This window comes from Amblyomma mixtum, chromosome 3 (assembly GCF_055824585.1).
Source record: "Amblyomma mixtum isolate Tamu chromosome 3, ASM5582458v1, whole genome shotgun sequence".
In the NCBI taxonomy this organism is placed as follows: domain Eukaryota; kingdom Metazoa; phylum Arthropoda; class Arachnida; order Ixodida; family Ixodidae; genus Amblyomma; species Amblyomma mixtum.
In genome coordinates, this window is record NC_143014.1 from 108,686,463 (window position 1) to 108,704,715 (window position 18,253).

At 47.0% G+C, this 18,253-nt stretch overlaps 1 protein-coding gene across 3 annotated transcripts; it reads right to left on the minus strand.

Annotated features, from left to right (window-relative positions):
- Positions 1–11,641: 11,641 nt before the first annotated feature.
- On the minus strand, positions 11,642–15,476 carry LOC149351316 (Golgi-associated plant pathogenesis-related protein 1-like). 3 transcript variants are annotated; one of them, XM_089580635.1, is made up of 5 exons: positions 15,326–15,476; positions 15,032–15,083; positions 13,803–14,096; positions 12,297–12,426; positions 11,642–12,135 (listed from the first exon to the last, which is right to left on the minus strand). In XM_089580635.1, exons 2-5 carry the CDS (start codon positions 15,080–15,082, stop codon positions 11,903–11,905), a joined length of 708 nt encoding a protein of 235 aa, XP_089436761.1. In that variant the 5' UTR covers position 15,083; positions 15,326–15,476; the 3' UTR covers positions 11,642–11,902. The 3 variants fall into 3 exon arrangements, with proteins under 3 accessions (XP_089436761.1, XP_089436760.1, XP_089436759.1); XM_089580634.1 differs by having other exon boundaries at positions 13,803–14,114; XM_089580633.1 differs by having other exon boundaries at positions 13,803–14,198; positions 15,326–15,475.
- Positions 15,477–18,253: the final 2,777 nt, after the last annotated feature.

Sequence of the window (18,253 nt, forward strand, 5' to 3'; positions counted from 1 at the left end):
GGCGGGCCGGATCAAGCACGTCCTGAAAGGCATCTAAGCTGAAGCATTTCAGATGCATATCGCCCTTAATCCTACCACCATTGCGACGTATTTACCCAGTGTCAGAGCTACGATGGTCTCCGCAAGCAGCGCGTTTTGGTGCCATCACCTTCCGTGCAGCCTGACTCGCATTCCAGCCTCGCTGTGCCGACCTCTAACAGCTCGCTGCTTGAACAGATCAAAGACTTTGTGCGTGAGGAGGTGGCTCGACAGCTGTCACTTCACAACGTTCAGGGACCTCCCTCCCACCTGGCTCCGACATTCCAAACTGTGATTTGCAAGCAAGTGTCCGAAGCGCTACCACCTGTTCGTCCGCCGGCTCCTGTGGTGCCGCTAACATACGTCAGTGCCGTCCGAAGACCAAGGGTCGACGCGTTTGTCCCGTTCTGTCCTCCGACGCAGCCGTCTGCCTTTCTAACCCGGCCGCCCTCTGCTCGTGTAAACCCTTGGCGCACCCGTGACAACCTTCCGATTTGTTATGCATGCGGTGTCCCTAGTCACGTTGCGCGTCTCTGGATGGATGGATGGATGGATGGATGGATGGATGGATGGATGGATGGATGGATGGATGGATGGATGGATGGATGGATGGATGGATGGATGGATGGGTGGATGGGTGGATGGGTGGATGGGTGGATGGGTGGATGGGTGGGTGGATGGGTGGGTGGATGGATGGATGGATGGATGGACGGACGGACGGACGGACGGACGGACGGACGGACGGACGGACGGACGGATGGATGGGAGCGCCCCCTTTGAAACGGGGTGGTGGCAATTGCCGCCATGCTCAGCTTTTCTTTATTTATTATTTTTTTTTGTTTACTGTGTTGGCAATTCTCATTAAGATTCTCCATCAACTTTGCCTACGGTTTCCTACTATTCTAACCTTATGCCACATCTCTGCTTTTCAGCCACCAATCTTCCAATCGCTTTTTGCTGACTTCCACTGCAGATTTATTTACATGACCATTGTTATCTTTAAACCCTAGGGCCTCAGAAAGAGTGACTGTGCCTGCATCGACATCCGGATGGATACCATCACATTTGATTATGAGGTGTTCAATTGTTTCCACAGATCTACCACACACTGCACATGTGTCATCTTCTTCGTTAAATTTCTTTTTGTAGCTGCGCGTTCTAAGACACCCTGATCTAGCTTCAAAAAGTAGGGCACTGCCTCTTGAGTTATCATAGAAAAATGCTTTCCTGATCTGCCTTTTCCAGAATCGATATAGTTCTACACTATGTTTCTTTTCCATTGAATTCATCCAATTTTTAACTTCCGCGTTTTTGACCTGTCGTTTAATGCTCTTTCTTTCTCCGTCCTCATGGCCGGCATACTTACTGGTTAGTTTTCTAGTTCTTTTCCGCCACTGTGAGTCAACGTTCTTTCTGTATAAATATTTAAATACCTTAGCTGCCCATCTGTTATCGTCCAATTTCCTCAGGCGTTCTTCATATAGTATTTTACTCTTAGCTTCCCGTGCCTCGAACGATGCCCAGCCCATATCCCCTTGTACTGCCTCGTTTGTGGTTTTGCCGTGGGCACCTAGTGCTAATCTTCCAACAGCTCTCTGATTTACGTCTAATCTCGACTGAACTTCTGCCCTTAAGCACAGAACCGCATTGCCGAAAGTAAGTCCCGGCACCATTATTCCTTTCCAAATACCTCTTAGTACTTCATATTTGTTGTACCCCCATAATGCCCTATGTTTCATTATCCCGGCGTCTCTTCGTCCTGTCGTCGCCGTGTGCTGCCACCCGTGGATGACTCCCGAACCTACCGCACGTCCGTCGTCTCCCGAACAGCTTGATGCGTCGGATCGCCGGCCGTATGCTCGCTCGTTCGCCATCCCCGCGGCGCCGCTCGGTCTCACCGCTGTGTCGTCATTCTCCTACGCCCCAGGAAAACTATTTGCCGCAGTTCCCGAGGCAGGAACTGCGTATTCGGCGGCAAGTTTAAGGCCTCGTTTGTCCTGTACGAATGTGCTAGACGTTTCTGTGGGGGGCCTCACCGCCAGTTTTTTCTTCCTCCATGCTCACCGCCTTGGCCCTTGTCGATACTGGCGCTGCTGTTTCTGTGATGAATGATGATGATGATGGTGAAAACATTTATTGAAAGCCACAATGCCTTAGTTGAAGGGAAGGGAAACTACCGCAAACCTCGCAAAGTGACGACGCTGCTATCTGGGTTTTCGCTTCATACAGCTAATGCGCAGCGAATCTAGCCTTTGGCCGCCTGCATAACCAGGGTCATCATTCACGGTTCTTTATATACTGTCGAGTTCGTCGTTCTCTCATCGTGCTCTCATGTATTATTTTAGGTTGACACTTTCCCAAGATGAAGCCCTCATCTGCTACGCTCGTGCCGAGCTCGAACTTCTTCCTTGCAGTGGTGCCTCGCCTGATACATCATCTTCGTGGAGCTAACTGTCTATGGCCGACGACTTAGAGATTCCTCCGTGCTCATCTGTCCCCATCCCTGTCTCCTGCCTCACTGCACCTGACGGCGCCGTCGTCTTTACACCATCTGACGTCTTCATCTCTCGTCACGGTCTGCCTCTGTCATTCGCTGTGCTCACTGTTCAAGGCGGCTGCAGCCTGATCCCGATCTCCAACCATTTTCTGAGCCCCTGCATATTTCTCCGTGGCGAATGCCTTGGCCATATTCAGTTCGTCGGCTCTTTGCTTGAACCCGACCGTTGCACCGACTCATGCTCTCTTCCTACTCATTCTCTTACTTTGCCCGCATCTCCCGCTCCGGCCACAGACGACGCCTTTCTTGATTCCGTCGTCGCCAGTCTTGCCACACCGCAGCGCGCCCGACTTGTTCACTTAATGAACAAGTTTGGCTCCTCTTCGACGTCGCTTAGAGCCGACTGGATCGCACATCTACCGTGACCCACGAGATCGACAACGGAGCCATTGCCGCTTCGTCAACGCTCGTACCGCGTTTCGGCGGCCGAACGCCAGATTATTGACACTCAGGTGGGCGACATGCTTTAGCGAGGCCTAATTAAACATCCAGTAGTCCGTGGGCCACTCCTGACGTCCTAGTGAAGAAAAAAGATGGCACAATACGGTTTTGCGTCGATTATCGGCGCCTTAACAAGATCACCCGCAAAGACGTTTATCCGCCCCCGCGAATCGATGACGCCCATGACTGCCTCCAGAGCGTGGAATTCTTTTCATCATTAGACCTGCTATCGGGGGGGTCCCTGTGGCGGAGGCTGACCATGCCAAAACGGCTTGTGTGGAAGCAGATGGCCTGTACGAATTTAACGTCATGCCTTTCGGCCTCTGTAATGCTCCAGCGACTTTCGAGCGCATTATGGGCTCCATTTTACGCGGCCTGAAGTGGAAAACGTGCTGTGCTACTTTGACGAGAATGTCGTCTTCGCTCCTGATTTCGAGATGTACCTTCACCGCTTGGACAGACCTTCACGCGCGTGCGACCTGTATATATTTATATTTATCATGTATATATGTAAATAGATTTACTGTCAGTGTACCCCTCCCCATGTCCTTTCTACTATCCCCTCACCTCTTTCTTTTCACTTCTACACACTGCCTGCTATCCTTTCTTTCCGCAGCTGCCCCAGCTCGGGTGCTTCCAGCCGCGATAGCAGATGCCGGGGTAGCAAAAATTCTTTTACCGTCCATATTGAATGCAAATAAAACCACTACCGCTTGGAGCTACGACGACGTATTCATCGCCTTACGCCGGCTGCTCACAGTGCCTCCCATTTTACACTTCGACTCCACTGCTCCCACCGAAATTAACGCCGATGCCAGTGGCGTTGGCCTCGGTGTTGTACTTACGCAACGTAAACCCGGATTCCACGAGTCTGTCGTTGCTTACGTGAGCCGTACCTTGACAAAACCGGAATCCAACTACTCAGTCACCGAGGAAGAATGCTTGGCCATTGTTTTGGGCGATCGGAAAGCTTCGCCGCTAGGTTTGCGGCCGTCCTTTCGACATCGTTAGGGACCATCATTCCCTGTGTTGGCTGGCCTCATTGAAAGACCCAGGCCGCCTCGCTCGCTGGGCCCTACGCCTACAAGAATACGATATCCGTGTCATTTATCGCTCCGGTCGAAAACACAACGACGCCGACGCTTTGTCCCGCTCTCCACTGCCGCCTGTCGATGTCTTCCACTCACAAGTCAGTTGCACTTAGCTATCGTTTCCAAAAGATACCATGGGAAGCGAGCAACAAAAGGACTCTTGGATATCTACTCTTGTACGTTTTCTCTCCAAACCCTCAGCAGCACCCGTGCCACGTGCCCTACGCCGCCAGGCTGGTCACTTCGTCATTCGTGGTGGTCTCCTGTACCGCCGCAACTATGCCTCTACCAGCCGGAAGTGGTTGCTTGTCATCCCTGCCCTGGGTTGATGACCGGTGCTCGGACCGTCATTTTGGCTGGCTGTCCTTAGGCTGTTTTCCATGGGAAACCTGTTACAATATATATATATATATATATATATATATATATATATATATATATATATATATATATATATATATATATCAAAAGCGATTTTTTGGCAGCTGATTGAGCAATGTCAGAAAAAGTCACCAGAAATTGAAAAACACAACAGGATTTCAGGATTTAAACACGACGTTTCGGCCGGAGGGCCAGCCTGTTTCGAGTGTACTGTACACTCGAAAAAGGCTGGCCCTCCAGCCGAAACGTCGAGAATTGAACCCTGCTGTGTTTTTCAATTTATGGTGACTTTATCTGACAGCGCTAAAGATCGCTAAGAGTAACTGTTTATGCCACACGCTGCCGTCAATGCTAACAAATGATACTAAGAAATTCTTGCGCGGCGCATTATAAACCAAAAAGATGGTGACACTATAACCGTCGTTGATAACTCTGGAAACTGTACACTCGAAAAAGGCTGGCCCTCCAGCCGAAACGTCGAGAATTGAACCCTGCTGTGTTTTTCAATTTATGGTGACTTTATCTGACAGCGCTAAAGATCGCTAAGAGTAACTGTTTATGCCACACGCTGCCGTCAATGCTAACACATGATACTAAGAAATTCTTGCGCGGCGCATTATAAACCAAAAAGATGGTGACACTATAACCGTCGTTGATAACTCTGGAAATGTTTTACCTCATAATCAGATCGCGTCCTTTCTTAATGACACATTCGCCCAAAACTTTTCTGTAACCCACAATGTCCCGCTACCCACTGCACCTTGTTACGACTACCATGATATATGTTCCCGCTTACAATTGAACCGTGTGGCGTCGAAACTGTGATTAAATATGCGTCTCTCCTCTGCTCCCGGTCGTGACCTAATTACCGTGAAATTTTTGCACAGCACTGTTGCTTATTAATCCATTGTATTAGCAAACATTTTTCAGCAATCACTTGAGACAGGATGCCTGCCCCTTGACTGGAAAGTCGGTAAAGTGATTCCACTCTATAAATCAGGCGACAAGCATTGTCCTCTCAATTACCGACCTATATCTCTAACCAGTATCGCGCGCAAAATATTAGAACATATCCTATATTCACGTATTGCAAACTTTCTCGAATCTAACTCATTTTTCTCGAGCTCACAGCATGGCTTTCGTAAAACGTATTCTTGCGAAACTCAACTCGCTTCTTTCACACACAAGCTAAACCTTATTCTTGGTAATCGTTCAATGGCAGATTGTATTTTTCTTGACTATTCTGAGGCTTTCGACAAAGTGTGTCATAAACTGTTACTTTACAAATTACAGCTAATGAACATGGACCTCACACTTCTTACTTGGATTGAATATTATCTCACTAACCGTTCGCAGTACGTGTCAGCCAATAATCAGAACTCTCAGTCAAATCCCGTTCACTCCGGCGTCCCGCAAGGCTCCGTCCTTGGTCTTCTTTTTCTAATTTACATTAACGACTTGCCTCCTTCTGTTTCCTCACATATCCATTTATTTGCTGACGATTGTGTAATCTTCCGGGAAATAACATGCAGCGACGACATAACTACCCTTCAATCAGACCTAAACGCTGTTTCTTCGTGGTGTAAAACATGGCTACATCAATAAGTGTAAATCTCTTCGCGTGTCCAGGACTGACAGAAGTATCCCCATTCCTGAATCATATTCCCTTAGAATCAGTACACTCATACAAGTACCTTGGTGTGCATATCACTTCCACTCTCACTTGGTCTCTACATATCGCATGCATAGTTAACAACGCCAATCGTATGCTGGGTTACATCCGCCGCAACTTCACCAGAGCTCCTTCATCCCTCAAACTGCTATTGTAAAAGACATTAATACGTCCAAAACTAGAATATGCCGCATCCATCAGGGACCCTCATCATGAAAACCTTATTCATTCACTAGAAATGGTCCAACATAACGCAGCCCGCTTCATTCTCTCCAATTATAATAGGACCGCTAGCATATCTTCAATGAAATCAAGCCTTAATCGGCCATCCTTAGCTTCACGTCGCAAAATGTTTCGTATCTGCCTATTCCATAAGATCTTTCATCATCCGCACCTGCGCAGTGAAGTAACCTCTCCCCCTCATCACCTATCATCAAGATTAGATCATGCCTACAAAGTCGGTGTCCCATTTTGCAGAATTAACGCTTTCTTTCATTCGTTTTTTACCTCGAACAGCAGCAGAGTGGAATCACCTTCCCGCACCAACAGCAGCCATCAAAGATTACCAGCTTTTCAAGAACGCCTTAGCTAACATTGTATGATTAGACACATCTGTAACTTTTTTGATAATAGCGCCATTTCGTTTATTGTATTATGTTTTTTTGCTGTAACCACTCCCCTCTCTAATGCCAATGGCCCTGAGGGTGTGTGTGTATATATATATATATATATATATATATATATATATATATATATATATATATATATAGTGTGGTTGGTAATCCGACCGCGGAGGATAGGTAGAGAAGTCGTAACGGGGTGGTTGTCGGCGGGGACAAAATCGGGAGATATGACCGGGTTGGCCGCAGCGGTAACACACAAGAGAGGGACAGCAGGCTGCGCCGGCAAGTCGTCATCATACGAAGGACCAGGCCGAAAGTTATTGTCGTATATGACCGGCGTAGGCTGGTAAAAGCGGAACCTGCGTTCCGGGCGCGATCGCGATATGTTGCTCAGCCGTAGCCATCGGGGTACCAGGTGCTCCTCAATATCCGCTGTGTTCACGGCGGCCGGCGGAGTAGGGGGCGTGAGATACACAGGAGGGAGCGCTGAGGAATTCCGAGCGAGTTCCAGCAACCTGGTCAACTCTTCGCGAACGATCTGGCGGATTGTGGAAGCCAAATCACATGACGATGGTGTGTCTACAGCTGCCACCGTCGTCACCCCAGCCAAATGTCCAAATTTCGGTGTGATGCGACGCATTTTCAATGTCGCAAAAGTGCGGCAGTGCTGGATGACGTCAGACACAGACTCGATTCTTTCTTTTCCGATAAGAAAATTGTAGACGTATTCGGCGAATCGTTTAAGTAAATGGCCAACTTTGTCTTCCTCTGTCATGACAGGAGAAACGGCGTTGCGTAACTTCACGATTTCTTTAGTGTACTAGGTACAGGTTTCTCCGGGAAGCTGAGCCCTTTGTGCAAGCGCTTGTTCAGCACGCTTCTTCTTCGCGACTGAGTCACCGAAGCACTTCTTGAGCTTGTCCCATGTCATCAAAGAATCCTTTTGGTTGTCATACCATGTTAGGGCCGTGTCGGTTAGGGAAAACACGACATTGGCAAGCCGGGCGGAGGAGTTTCACTTGTTGTAGCGACTCACCCGTAGGTAGTGGATGAGCCATTCATCGACGTCGTCGCTGGATGAGCCCGCGAACGACCGTGGCTCCCGGTAATGCTGCCGCGAACTGCTGGACACAGACCTCGGAGCGTCGCCGTCCAGAGACATCATGGGCACAGAAGGCGGCAGACCAACAATGCGACGACTGCGGCGAATGTCAAGCTGGGAATCCGTCTTCGGAGGGACTTGTATACCCGGCACCTTCCACCAAGCTGTTACGACCATGGGATGTATTCAGACCACGACGGGCGACTGAGGAGATGATAATGATGATGTCCTCAGGCTTAATGGCACATACCCACGGCGGGGGATTTGCCAGGGTGCATAGCGGATACAAACGCACACCGACCAGCTGGGTCCACTTACCGAGCACGAGGCACATCCACCTCGTTCTGTTCATCTTCTGCGTAGTCAGCGATGCCGACCAAATAGGCATCGCCTCTTCATGGGCCGGCACGCACTCTCCACCGTATCCAGGCACGCTTCTATTGGCCGAAAATGCGGGCTGGGACTGAGCGGTACGTCGCCAGCAGCACTCAGTGTCAACAACATAATCGCCCCACTAGCGTTGCATCTGGTCAGCTTCAACCTTTGACACCACCTGCCGCACCGTTCAAGCAAATGGGCACTGACCTCCTGGGCCCATTTCCCAAATCCTATAATGCGGACCGCTGGATAGTGGATTGCGTTGACTACCTTACTCGGTATTGCGAAAAGGCAGGCCTACCCTCGTCTACAGCGTATCATGTGTCCTCTTTTATGCTGCGCTCCATAGTTCTCCGCCATGGGCCCCCAAAAGTTATCAGTGGCCGTGGTCGGCAGTTCACCGCTGACGTCGTGGAGCAGCTTCTCCGTTCCTGCGCATCGCATTTTCGCCATTCCTCGCCTTACTATCCCCAGACGAATGGGCTGATTGAGCGCACGAACCGAACAATCACTAACATGCTGTCAATGTACGTTGACTCAAAGCTCAAGAACTGGGACAGCGTCCTGCCGTTCATCACGTACGCTTTTAATACCGCGCGCCATGAGACTACAGGCTTCAGCGCTTTCTTTTTGCTATATGCTCGCCTGCCACGCAACACCCTGGACACCTTACTACCATTTTCTGCCGACCCTAATGAAGATCCTTCCATCGCCGAGACACTGTCTCGCCGAAGAGGCCCGGCGCCTTGCCCGCCTTCGTATTCTCGCCTCCCAAGATCGGTGCAAAGCGCGCTACGACGCTGACCGCCGTCACGTCACTTACAGCCCTGGTGATTTGGTCTTCTTGTGGCGGCCTGTCAGAAGGCGGGGATTGTCCCAGTAGCTGCTGTGCCACTACGATGGACCTTATGTTATTGCAACAGGGCAGAAAGCTGAGCTAGTTGGTATACATTCATTGTGAAAAATCCAGGCGCTAACAAACAACGACAGAGAGGGGACACAGCGCTTACTCACAACTACAAGAATTTTTATTCAGAAGCTTCTATATATACAACAAAAACCAAAACAAACCCAGCGTAATCACACGCCACATGCCGACCGATGTGCAGGAAAAGATTACCTCGCTGTTTTCAATCGCTCTTTCAAAAAAACCTATCTATCTGCTAGACAAGCCAACCGAAGGGTCACTAACACATGCATGCCCCGTTTCGGCGATATGATAGGCTTCAACTATCTCTCACATTACACGATTTCGGTGACGAAAAAGAACACCAGTTTTGGAAAAAACGGGACAACATTTCTTCTTGTTCTTGCTGCAGCTACGACAATGCAGAACCATATTGTTTGAAGTGTCACCTTTTTCCATATCTCCGGCATGCTCCATCAACCGCACATTCAAACATCGACAACTCTGGCCTACGCACACTTTTCCACAAGACAGGGGGACCTTGTACACTGTGCCCACTTTGCACGCTACGTAAGGTGATCTGTGTCTGACAGCACAACCGCCATTTCTTTTCTTCGCGCCCTGCTCTGCCTTAGCTTCAATCGGACGGCATAACGTTGAATTTTTTGGGAGCCAAAAACATGACACGAATGCCATACCTGCCAGCACCTTTCTTAATCCCATGCGAAAGTCGATGCACATACGGTACAATCACGGGTTTGCTGTCTTCTTCTTCGGCATGTGGCGTGCGATTACGCTGGGTTTGTTTTGGTTTTTGTTGTATATATAGAAGCTTCTGAATAAAAATTCTTGTAGTTGCGAGTGTCCCCTCTGTGTCGTTGTTTGTTAGCACCTGGATTTTTCACAACTTATGTTATATTGAGAAAATTAACGAGCTCAGTTACAGCATAGCGCGTCTTACGGCAAGCGTCCGTCGTTGTGCACGAACTGCAGTGACTCATGTTGCCCGGCTGAAGCCCCACCATTCGCGCGGTGCTTTTTAACTCGCCCAGCGGGCTTCGGCTGCGTAGGAGGAAGTGTGACGCCCATGAAGAGGCGATGCCTATTCCCTGACTACGCAGGATATGAGGAGAACGAGGTGGATGTGTCCCTCGTGCTCAGCGAGTGGATATATATATATATATATATATATATATATATATATATATATATATATATATATATATATATATATATATATATATATATATATATATATATATATATATATAGCACATTTTTGTTGGTCGACAGCTTTGCACTAAAGATTTAAAATAATCCAGTTCATTATAGCACACGTCCGCAAACTGCATAATTATATTTTCTTATTTTTCTCTGCTGGCTACTTTGCCACGCTTGTGTATCTGCTCGCTGGAAAAGCAGGTTAAAATTGAAGCGTCGATCTTGTGCGCTGCTCTCTAGTGAACGCACAATGAATTGTCCTCTCAAAATAAGCCTCCTCGATAGCACTACCGCTGCAGTGCTTCTTGTGGTTGTAAATGTACGTTTACCAGAGCAGAATTGTGCACAAGTCTGTATAGGTTGGCTGGCCTGTCTTTGTTTCTTTTTTCACTTCCTTTATTGTGGCTTCCGAACGAACATGAGATCCTGAAAAGTTTGGCACAAAGCGACAATGGTGGCAAGTCTTACCAAAATATCTTTTGCATATAAACTTCCTGACAGTCTGACGTTAGCGAAACTCACGCACATTTCTTTTGCACTTCAGGTGTAGCTGGTTGCGCTAAGAAAATTGAGGCTCCAGAAAGTAACGCCGGCAGATAAGCTCCCGAACCGCAATGTCGAGAATGATGTCGCCGGCTCGCATTGGCTTATATATCAGTGGAGAATTTTTTCATAAGGTTAGCGCGCGCTTTCACCACGTCGTGCAAGCATCATGTACAGAGTTACACCCACGACTTGTACACTTGTGACTAATCTTATTGCACTGTTTGCGAGCCTTGTCTTATCTGCATAGCATTATCTTTCATAGTCGGCGGAACGCTCCATAGTAAAGCATACTCTTTCGCTTGTCACTACACACGTACGCTCCACTCTCGAGCTCACGTCAACAATTTCTGAAGCTGGAGCTTTTTTCGGCGATCGATTAGTACTGCTAGACCCATGGGAATTCCATATCCCCGATTTTGGTGCCGACAAAAAATGCGCAGTTCCTTTACTTCTTTTTTTTTTGGCCGCCGCGGTGGCTCAGTGGTTATGGTGCTCGGCTGCTGACCCGAAAGACGCGGGTTCGATCCCGGCCGCGGCGGTTGAATTTCTTTGGAGGAGAAATTCTAGAGACCCTGTACTGTGCGATGTCAGTGCACGTTAAAGAACCCCAGGTGGCCGAAATTTCCGGAGCCCTCCACTACGGCGTCTCTCATAGCCTTAGTCGCTTTGGGACGTTAAACCCCATAAAACCAAACCAACCAAACTTATTTTTTCTTTACGTCTTTATTTCTGCACTAAACAGGTTCGATGTTTACGGCAGAAATTGAGAAAACTCTCAGGAGGTGGTGGATGAGGTTCCTCGTCCTCTTCATTCTGAAGGTGAGGGGGGCAGATCTGTGACAGCTGGCTTTTGCAGCTGAAATTATTTACACACACGCAAGCCTGTTGCGCGCGACGGTGCCCGTGGTGAAGTACACGTGGCAGACACAGCGCTTTGTCTTCGTCGTCGTCGTGGCGCGGCTGGCTCACTTTTTGGGCGGGGGCACGTTCTGAGCGAAGCTGCCGATGAGGTTGCCGGCGGGGTTGTAGTTGGCCACCACGAGCAGCTTGCCGGTAGCCGTGCGCGCGCGAGCCGTGCCAAGCTCGGTGCTGGCCTTCCAGACGACTTGCGTGAAGTGGCCGGAGCTGAGACTGCGTGGCTCACAGCCAAACTGGTGTTTCTGGACCTCACTGTACCACGAATCAACCACCTCTCGTCCTGCAACCAATGCAGTCAGTGATGAACGTAAAATGTCGAACTTCATGCGCGCTTTTAATTGATTGCAGTTCTCAAGTTTGAGAGCAAATGCATAGAGAATAGGCTCGTAGAAGCGCGCATTTCTAAACAGTTTCAAGACTGGGAGGAAATTGATTGCGCACCTGTAACCTCCTTGGTGGGGTCTGATGACCAAGCCATGTAGATGTTCTCGCCGTACTTGTTGTTTGGGCGATGACAAAACGTGTCCTTCTTGGCCAGTGTGTTAGCCCACTCCTGTGCGTACCGGCACAGCTGTACAGAGAAGGTGTGCACACACATGAGCAAATGATTCGTCGGCACTGATACGCAAACAAATTGCTCGGACATATGCACGCCTCCTTAATCTCAGATCGTTGCTGTGTATAATTTTTCCCCCTCTTATTTGAGGCTTCAGTTTCAAACCTGCTGTATCCATAGATGGCAGGTTTATTAGGTCGCTAACCGGGTGGGTTGCGAGACGAGTTAAGTGCTGCAATACCATTAGTCCCGTCTCCCTGTTCTGCTGTAGTCGTGCCTCTGCTGTTGCTTGCCCACGCATTTACACAGTTTCTTTGTCTCCGTGTACTCGCCGGGCGGTGCAGAAATAAGCGCGATTTTTTAAAATAACGGTAATTAGCTGACATTCGCAGGGGGAAATAAATAATCTAAACATCTTATTTGTGCATCCAGCCATATTGTCCAATTATTGGTTAATTTAGAATTCCGGAATTAGGTGATTTATTGACATTTTCTATCCGTCGAATATTTTATGAATGGCCAATATGTATGCCCGACAGAAATCATGCACAGTTGTGGTTAGCCTTGCAACGACTGCGAAGTCATCAGAAAAATTAGAATTTTTGAATCAGATAGTCAGACAGTGAAACTTCAGTGGGTTACCGTATAACCACAAATATCGAGAGCACCTGAACTTTATGTACTTTAGAGCCGCAAAAGACATACGATGCGAATTTCCGGGTCTTACACTCAGCGCCTGAACCTGAAATCAACCTAATGAAGTTGTTCATTCGCCTTCACGTATACGATCGGGTCATGATTGGCCAGTGGCATATGTAATGTCTCAACGGATGCTGCAAACGGCCACTGCATAAGAACCGCCCGCTTACAAACTGATCTTACGTACATGAAGATATTCGAACAGCTTTAAGACAGCAGGCTATGTTAATCATATTAGTCAGCCGTTGCATCGCCTCAAATCACTGTTTCGTTTTATATGCCTTTCAAAACACGCTATAAAAGTAAGGCGTTGATCGGAGGTGCGAGTGTCCGTGGTTTGCGGCGTTGACTACTGCACGAAGTCACTACATTACACATGCAATACAAACATTGCTTCTACGTCACACGAACTGCAAACTCGAGTAATATTGTGGAAATTGATGTCGTCCCTAAGTAAAGGAAACGCCTTTCTCACGCAGTGATTTTTAGATTTTTGTGCATTATTTACGAAACTCAACTGCTAAGGCACAGTGGTGAGCTAAGCGGCAGTACTACTGTTGCCAAGTCATATAGCGCATAGTACTGACGCTTGTCCTTCCACCATGTAATCTGACACTTCGAAGCCTCATGCAGTTCGACAGACAGCCGAATATTTTTTCCAAAACACCCCTGCTCCCCTCCGCTGCTCTGACCTCATCGCTGTGCTTGAGCGGCGGAACTCCGTGGATGGCGCGGTAGTGGTTGTGCCACTTGAGGCTGTCTTGCCGGAACTCCTTGTCACTGAGAGGCTTGGACGGGGCCTTGCGGTCGCTGGGCGCATCTTGCGTGGTGATCTTGGTCTTGTCCTTCTTTCCGCCCAGGAAGCTGAAGAGGCCCTTTTTGGGTTTGCCTTGGACGCGGAGGACGCCGTCGTTGGTGACCTCGTCCTCGAACGCCTCCTCAGTGCCGCCGGCCTGTTGCTTGATGGTGCGCGTCACCACGGTCCTCTGCACGTGGTGGCCTGTCTGAAATCGGTCGCCCGGGTAGCCTGAAGTCTCCGAGACTTGAACAACGCGTTGCGTTGTCCTCGTCGTCGAGGTGAACACACCCTGGAGACACAAGAAAACCGGACCGTAGTGATTAAGGACGGTGCAAAGGAGCATTGGGTACCGTCCACTGAGATCCTCCATTAAAACATAATTTATGAATTCGCTAATTGAGACTGATTCGCTGAAGTCGGCGCTTTCGCACAAGAGAACTGCACGTGGGCTCCGAATTAAGGATGGGCGGTGCTTTGGTGCATTACGAATTGCTGCTACGTGGCGAAGCTCGCTAAGGCTCATTCAAGGGTGTCAATACTGCCTGCAGGTTTTCAAGTCGGAAGAAACCAGTGGACCAAATCTCGCCCCGGATGTTACACATTAATCGGTACATTGATCGGTTGAGCAAAGAAAAACGAAATATTCTTCTTTTATAGGGTTTAGGCAGTATGCAAATAGATATATCACGGTAAGTTGAAATTTCTGCCTTAACGGTTTCGAAGCTGGAAACAACTGACGAAGACGCTGGCTGGAATTGCGAAGTTTTTTTTTTTTTTGCTCTACAGTACGGCTAAATACAGCAGAGTTTGTTCATCTAAGAGCATCTGCTCTGGAACGAATTATCAACTCAGATGTTTAAAACTACCACGCCTATTACATCGATTCGCTAGCTCAACAGGCAAAAAATAAGTCAAAATAATATTTTGATTTAAACTCCGCTGCAGAAAACTACTAAAGAAAACAATAAAAACAAGCATGCCAGAACAGCAGCTTGGTCTTGTTGGTTTTCCATCCTGAATTTAGCAGCGCAGAACGCAGACGAGGGCGTGGCGTCGTCTGCGCCCTACGCTCTTAAGAAAGTTGTTGAAAAAGAAAGGAGACACCGGGTAGCACTCACTCACCCCATCTACACGTGTCACTGTTTGCTGAAAAGACTGGCTGCCAGAAGACATCCTGCACATAAGGAAGAACAAACTTTGAATCAAGAATTATTATTGAGAGAAAATAAATTGCGTTATGCGAAACGCATCACGAATTGAATACTGTCCCCGTCTGCCTGAGTTAGACAGTTAACGCGTTTGGAACTCGTGCATGTTTGTTGCCGTTATAGAGAGCGTCCGAAATACCAGGAGAATCTGGTGTTACGTAACACAGGCAAACTCACACGCTGAATCATGGGTATCGATCATACTTACTTTGCGAGTAAGGGAGTTTCTCTTGTTGCCTGGGAGGAGCGTTGTAGCCGACTGTTTTCTTGTGGATGCCGCTGTCAAATCGCTCACGGACTTTATACGCTTGGAGTCCCTTTGAGGCTCAGCTTTGTTTCCCTTATCAGCAGATTAACGCCACCTTCAGATCCTGATATTGCTCCAACGCGTCAGCCGTTGCGATCACACGCAGAAATATCAGCACCACGAGAAGGTGATACCAGAAATGCAACCCATAGCGCAACTCCATTGTCTTTCTTTTCCTTGGTATCTTGCTCCTGGTTAAAAACAGTCAGCGCCTGCGCACTGAGCGTCTCGTCTCTACGTTTACTCGTGAGCGGCGTGGCATTTCGCTCTGTGCCATATCGGGAGGCATATTGCTTGCAGAGATAATGCACTGGGAAATCTGCCACGCATTTGCTGTTAAGCCTCAAACGTAGTGCGCGTTATAGTGCCATTCGCGAACTCTCAAAGGGGTGCGATCCTGTCAATCACTCGTCCTATGTGGGAGGCAAGTCGAGCGGCTGGCGACCCTAAGATGTGTTATTTGATATGACGCCATGATTTTTTTCTTCAAAGGCACGAGTAGACTGCGCATGTGTCGGAATAATATAACAATTCTGTTCTAATTCTATTTCATTTTCGTTCTGCCTTTCGTCAGCGGCTCAAGCAGCACCACGACCCCAGCTATCACCCGTGCCTTCAGTCGGTGCGGCATGTGCTATGAAAGGAATAGAATAACAAGATCTTATGAACCTTTTTACTTCGATCCTTTTATCCTGGTTTTGAAGAATGGCGAAACAGAATTATGAGAGGCCATGGTGGCACGTTTGACAGTTGTTTCTGGTTATTGTCATGCGGTATTCGGGCGCGATGCAAGTTTTTTTCGAACTGTTCTAACGTCACATTTCTTTGCGGGCAAACAAATTTTATATATATATATATATATATATATATATATATATATATATATATATATATATATATATATATATATATATATATATATATATATATATATATATATATATATATATATATATATATATATATATATATATATATATATATATATATATATAGCAAACAAGGGAAGGGGAATTAGGGGCTCGTTATAAATATGCGAGAAGCCAACAGCCACAGAAACCAAGGGACACGGGGGATTTTTTTTATTTATTTATTTTGTGCTGTTGTTCGATTTTGATTATTACTGAATATGTTATCGCTTAAATCTAATTGAATAGAAAAGCAGAAGAAAAAACAACCACATGTCGCCGGTGTAATCGGAACCCACGACCTACAAATTACGCGTCCGGTGCTCTACCGCTGAGCTACGGCGACGGCTGCGAAATCTTCTGCTTTCGGGGGTATTTATGTTTACAAATAACGTAACTTTGAGAGTAACTTTGAGAGTGTACATATATATATATATATATATATATATATATATATATATATATATATATATATATATATATATATATATATATATATATATATATATATATATATATATATATATATATATATATATATATATATATCTGCGTGCCAGCGCAGACACTAGCGATAAGTTAATACAACGATTCACTTTGAATTCGATTCAGTTCTATCTTCTGCCGCCATCATTGGCTCTAATGATATCGCGCAACTGTGGTGTCTGGGACATGCCATCCGGCACAGAACCTGAGAAAATCAGTAAAAAATAATTATAATATGCCGGCCCAGGTGTACAAAAGACGTGTGGTGGTCTGCATGGTTCTCGCGCACAGCATAGGCACCACTGAAACAAAGTGTTCGGTTTGCATCACAACTGAAGAAACAGTGACGCAATGTATTGCTGTCTTCGCTTATGCCTTTTTTTTTGTTTTTTTAGATTTATCTCATTCGCATTGCGGTTCAGCCAGCCGATTTCGCAATTTAATTTCAGGCAATTCTGTACCACAACACGATTTGTGCTTCACATGCAAGCACGGAACAGTTCATTTGGCTGCAAGCCATAAAAAGACAGGTCTATTTTGTGCGTAGAAGCGGCAGCATCGCTTGAATTATGGCTCTCCTGGACTGTGGCTTAGCTCACCTGAGTGGTGGTTTAGGCTTAAATATTGTATTAAAAACTAAAAACAGAAGGCGTTGGTAAAAATGAGTTTGTAAAAATTTGTAAAAATGGTTTTCGTCCTGTGCAGTATGACCCTATCAGCTGTAGCGTCATGTCGCTGGCGAAACAGTGCGACGTACTTCGGTGGCCTTATCGATCTAATACGTTTCGCGTAGTTGATTACCGATATGCAGTGGAGTGTAGAGTAAAACAGTGTCTAGTTGCTGCAACCACGTCAAGTTGCGATTTCAACGTCACGGGACACTTGACCGTTAGAGCTGTGCACGGACGTAAGATAGCGATCGCACGTCACAATTTCAATATGGGCGTTTTCCCAAGTCCAGACCCATTGTCTTATAAACCAATGCGCGTTTCGTGAAAGGATTGCCTCCTGGGATGGAAATGTCAAGTGGGGATGACGCAGAGTATCAAAAAAAAACTTTATTACTGTGCACTGAAAGAATAACAGTGGACATTGAAGACAGCGATGGCAGAACTTCCCAGTCAGAACTTCAAGAGGTCACACCAGTAAAAGCCACATGCAGCTATATTTTCTCTAAACGGTGCTACCTTAATTGCTTTTGCGCCCGGTCTACTTTCGTTTTCCTTAATTTATCAAAATCGATTTTGCTTTTTATTAGGCGCCAGTTTGAGTAGAAAGGATTTTTTTTTTTTGCTACTAAAGCTGCGGAATGCGTTTATAAGAAATGTTTAGTCAGGCAGTTGACAGTCAAGTTACCACCAGTTAATACTGATAACACGGTGTTTATTAATATCGGAATACCCGAGATATCACGGTCCAAAGTAAAATTCTAGAG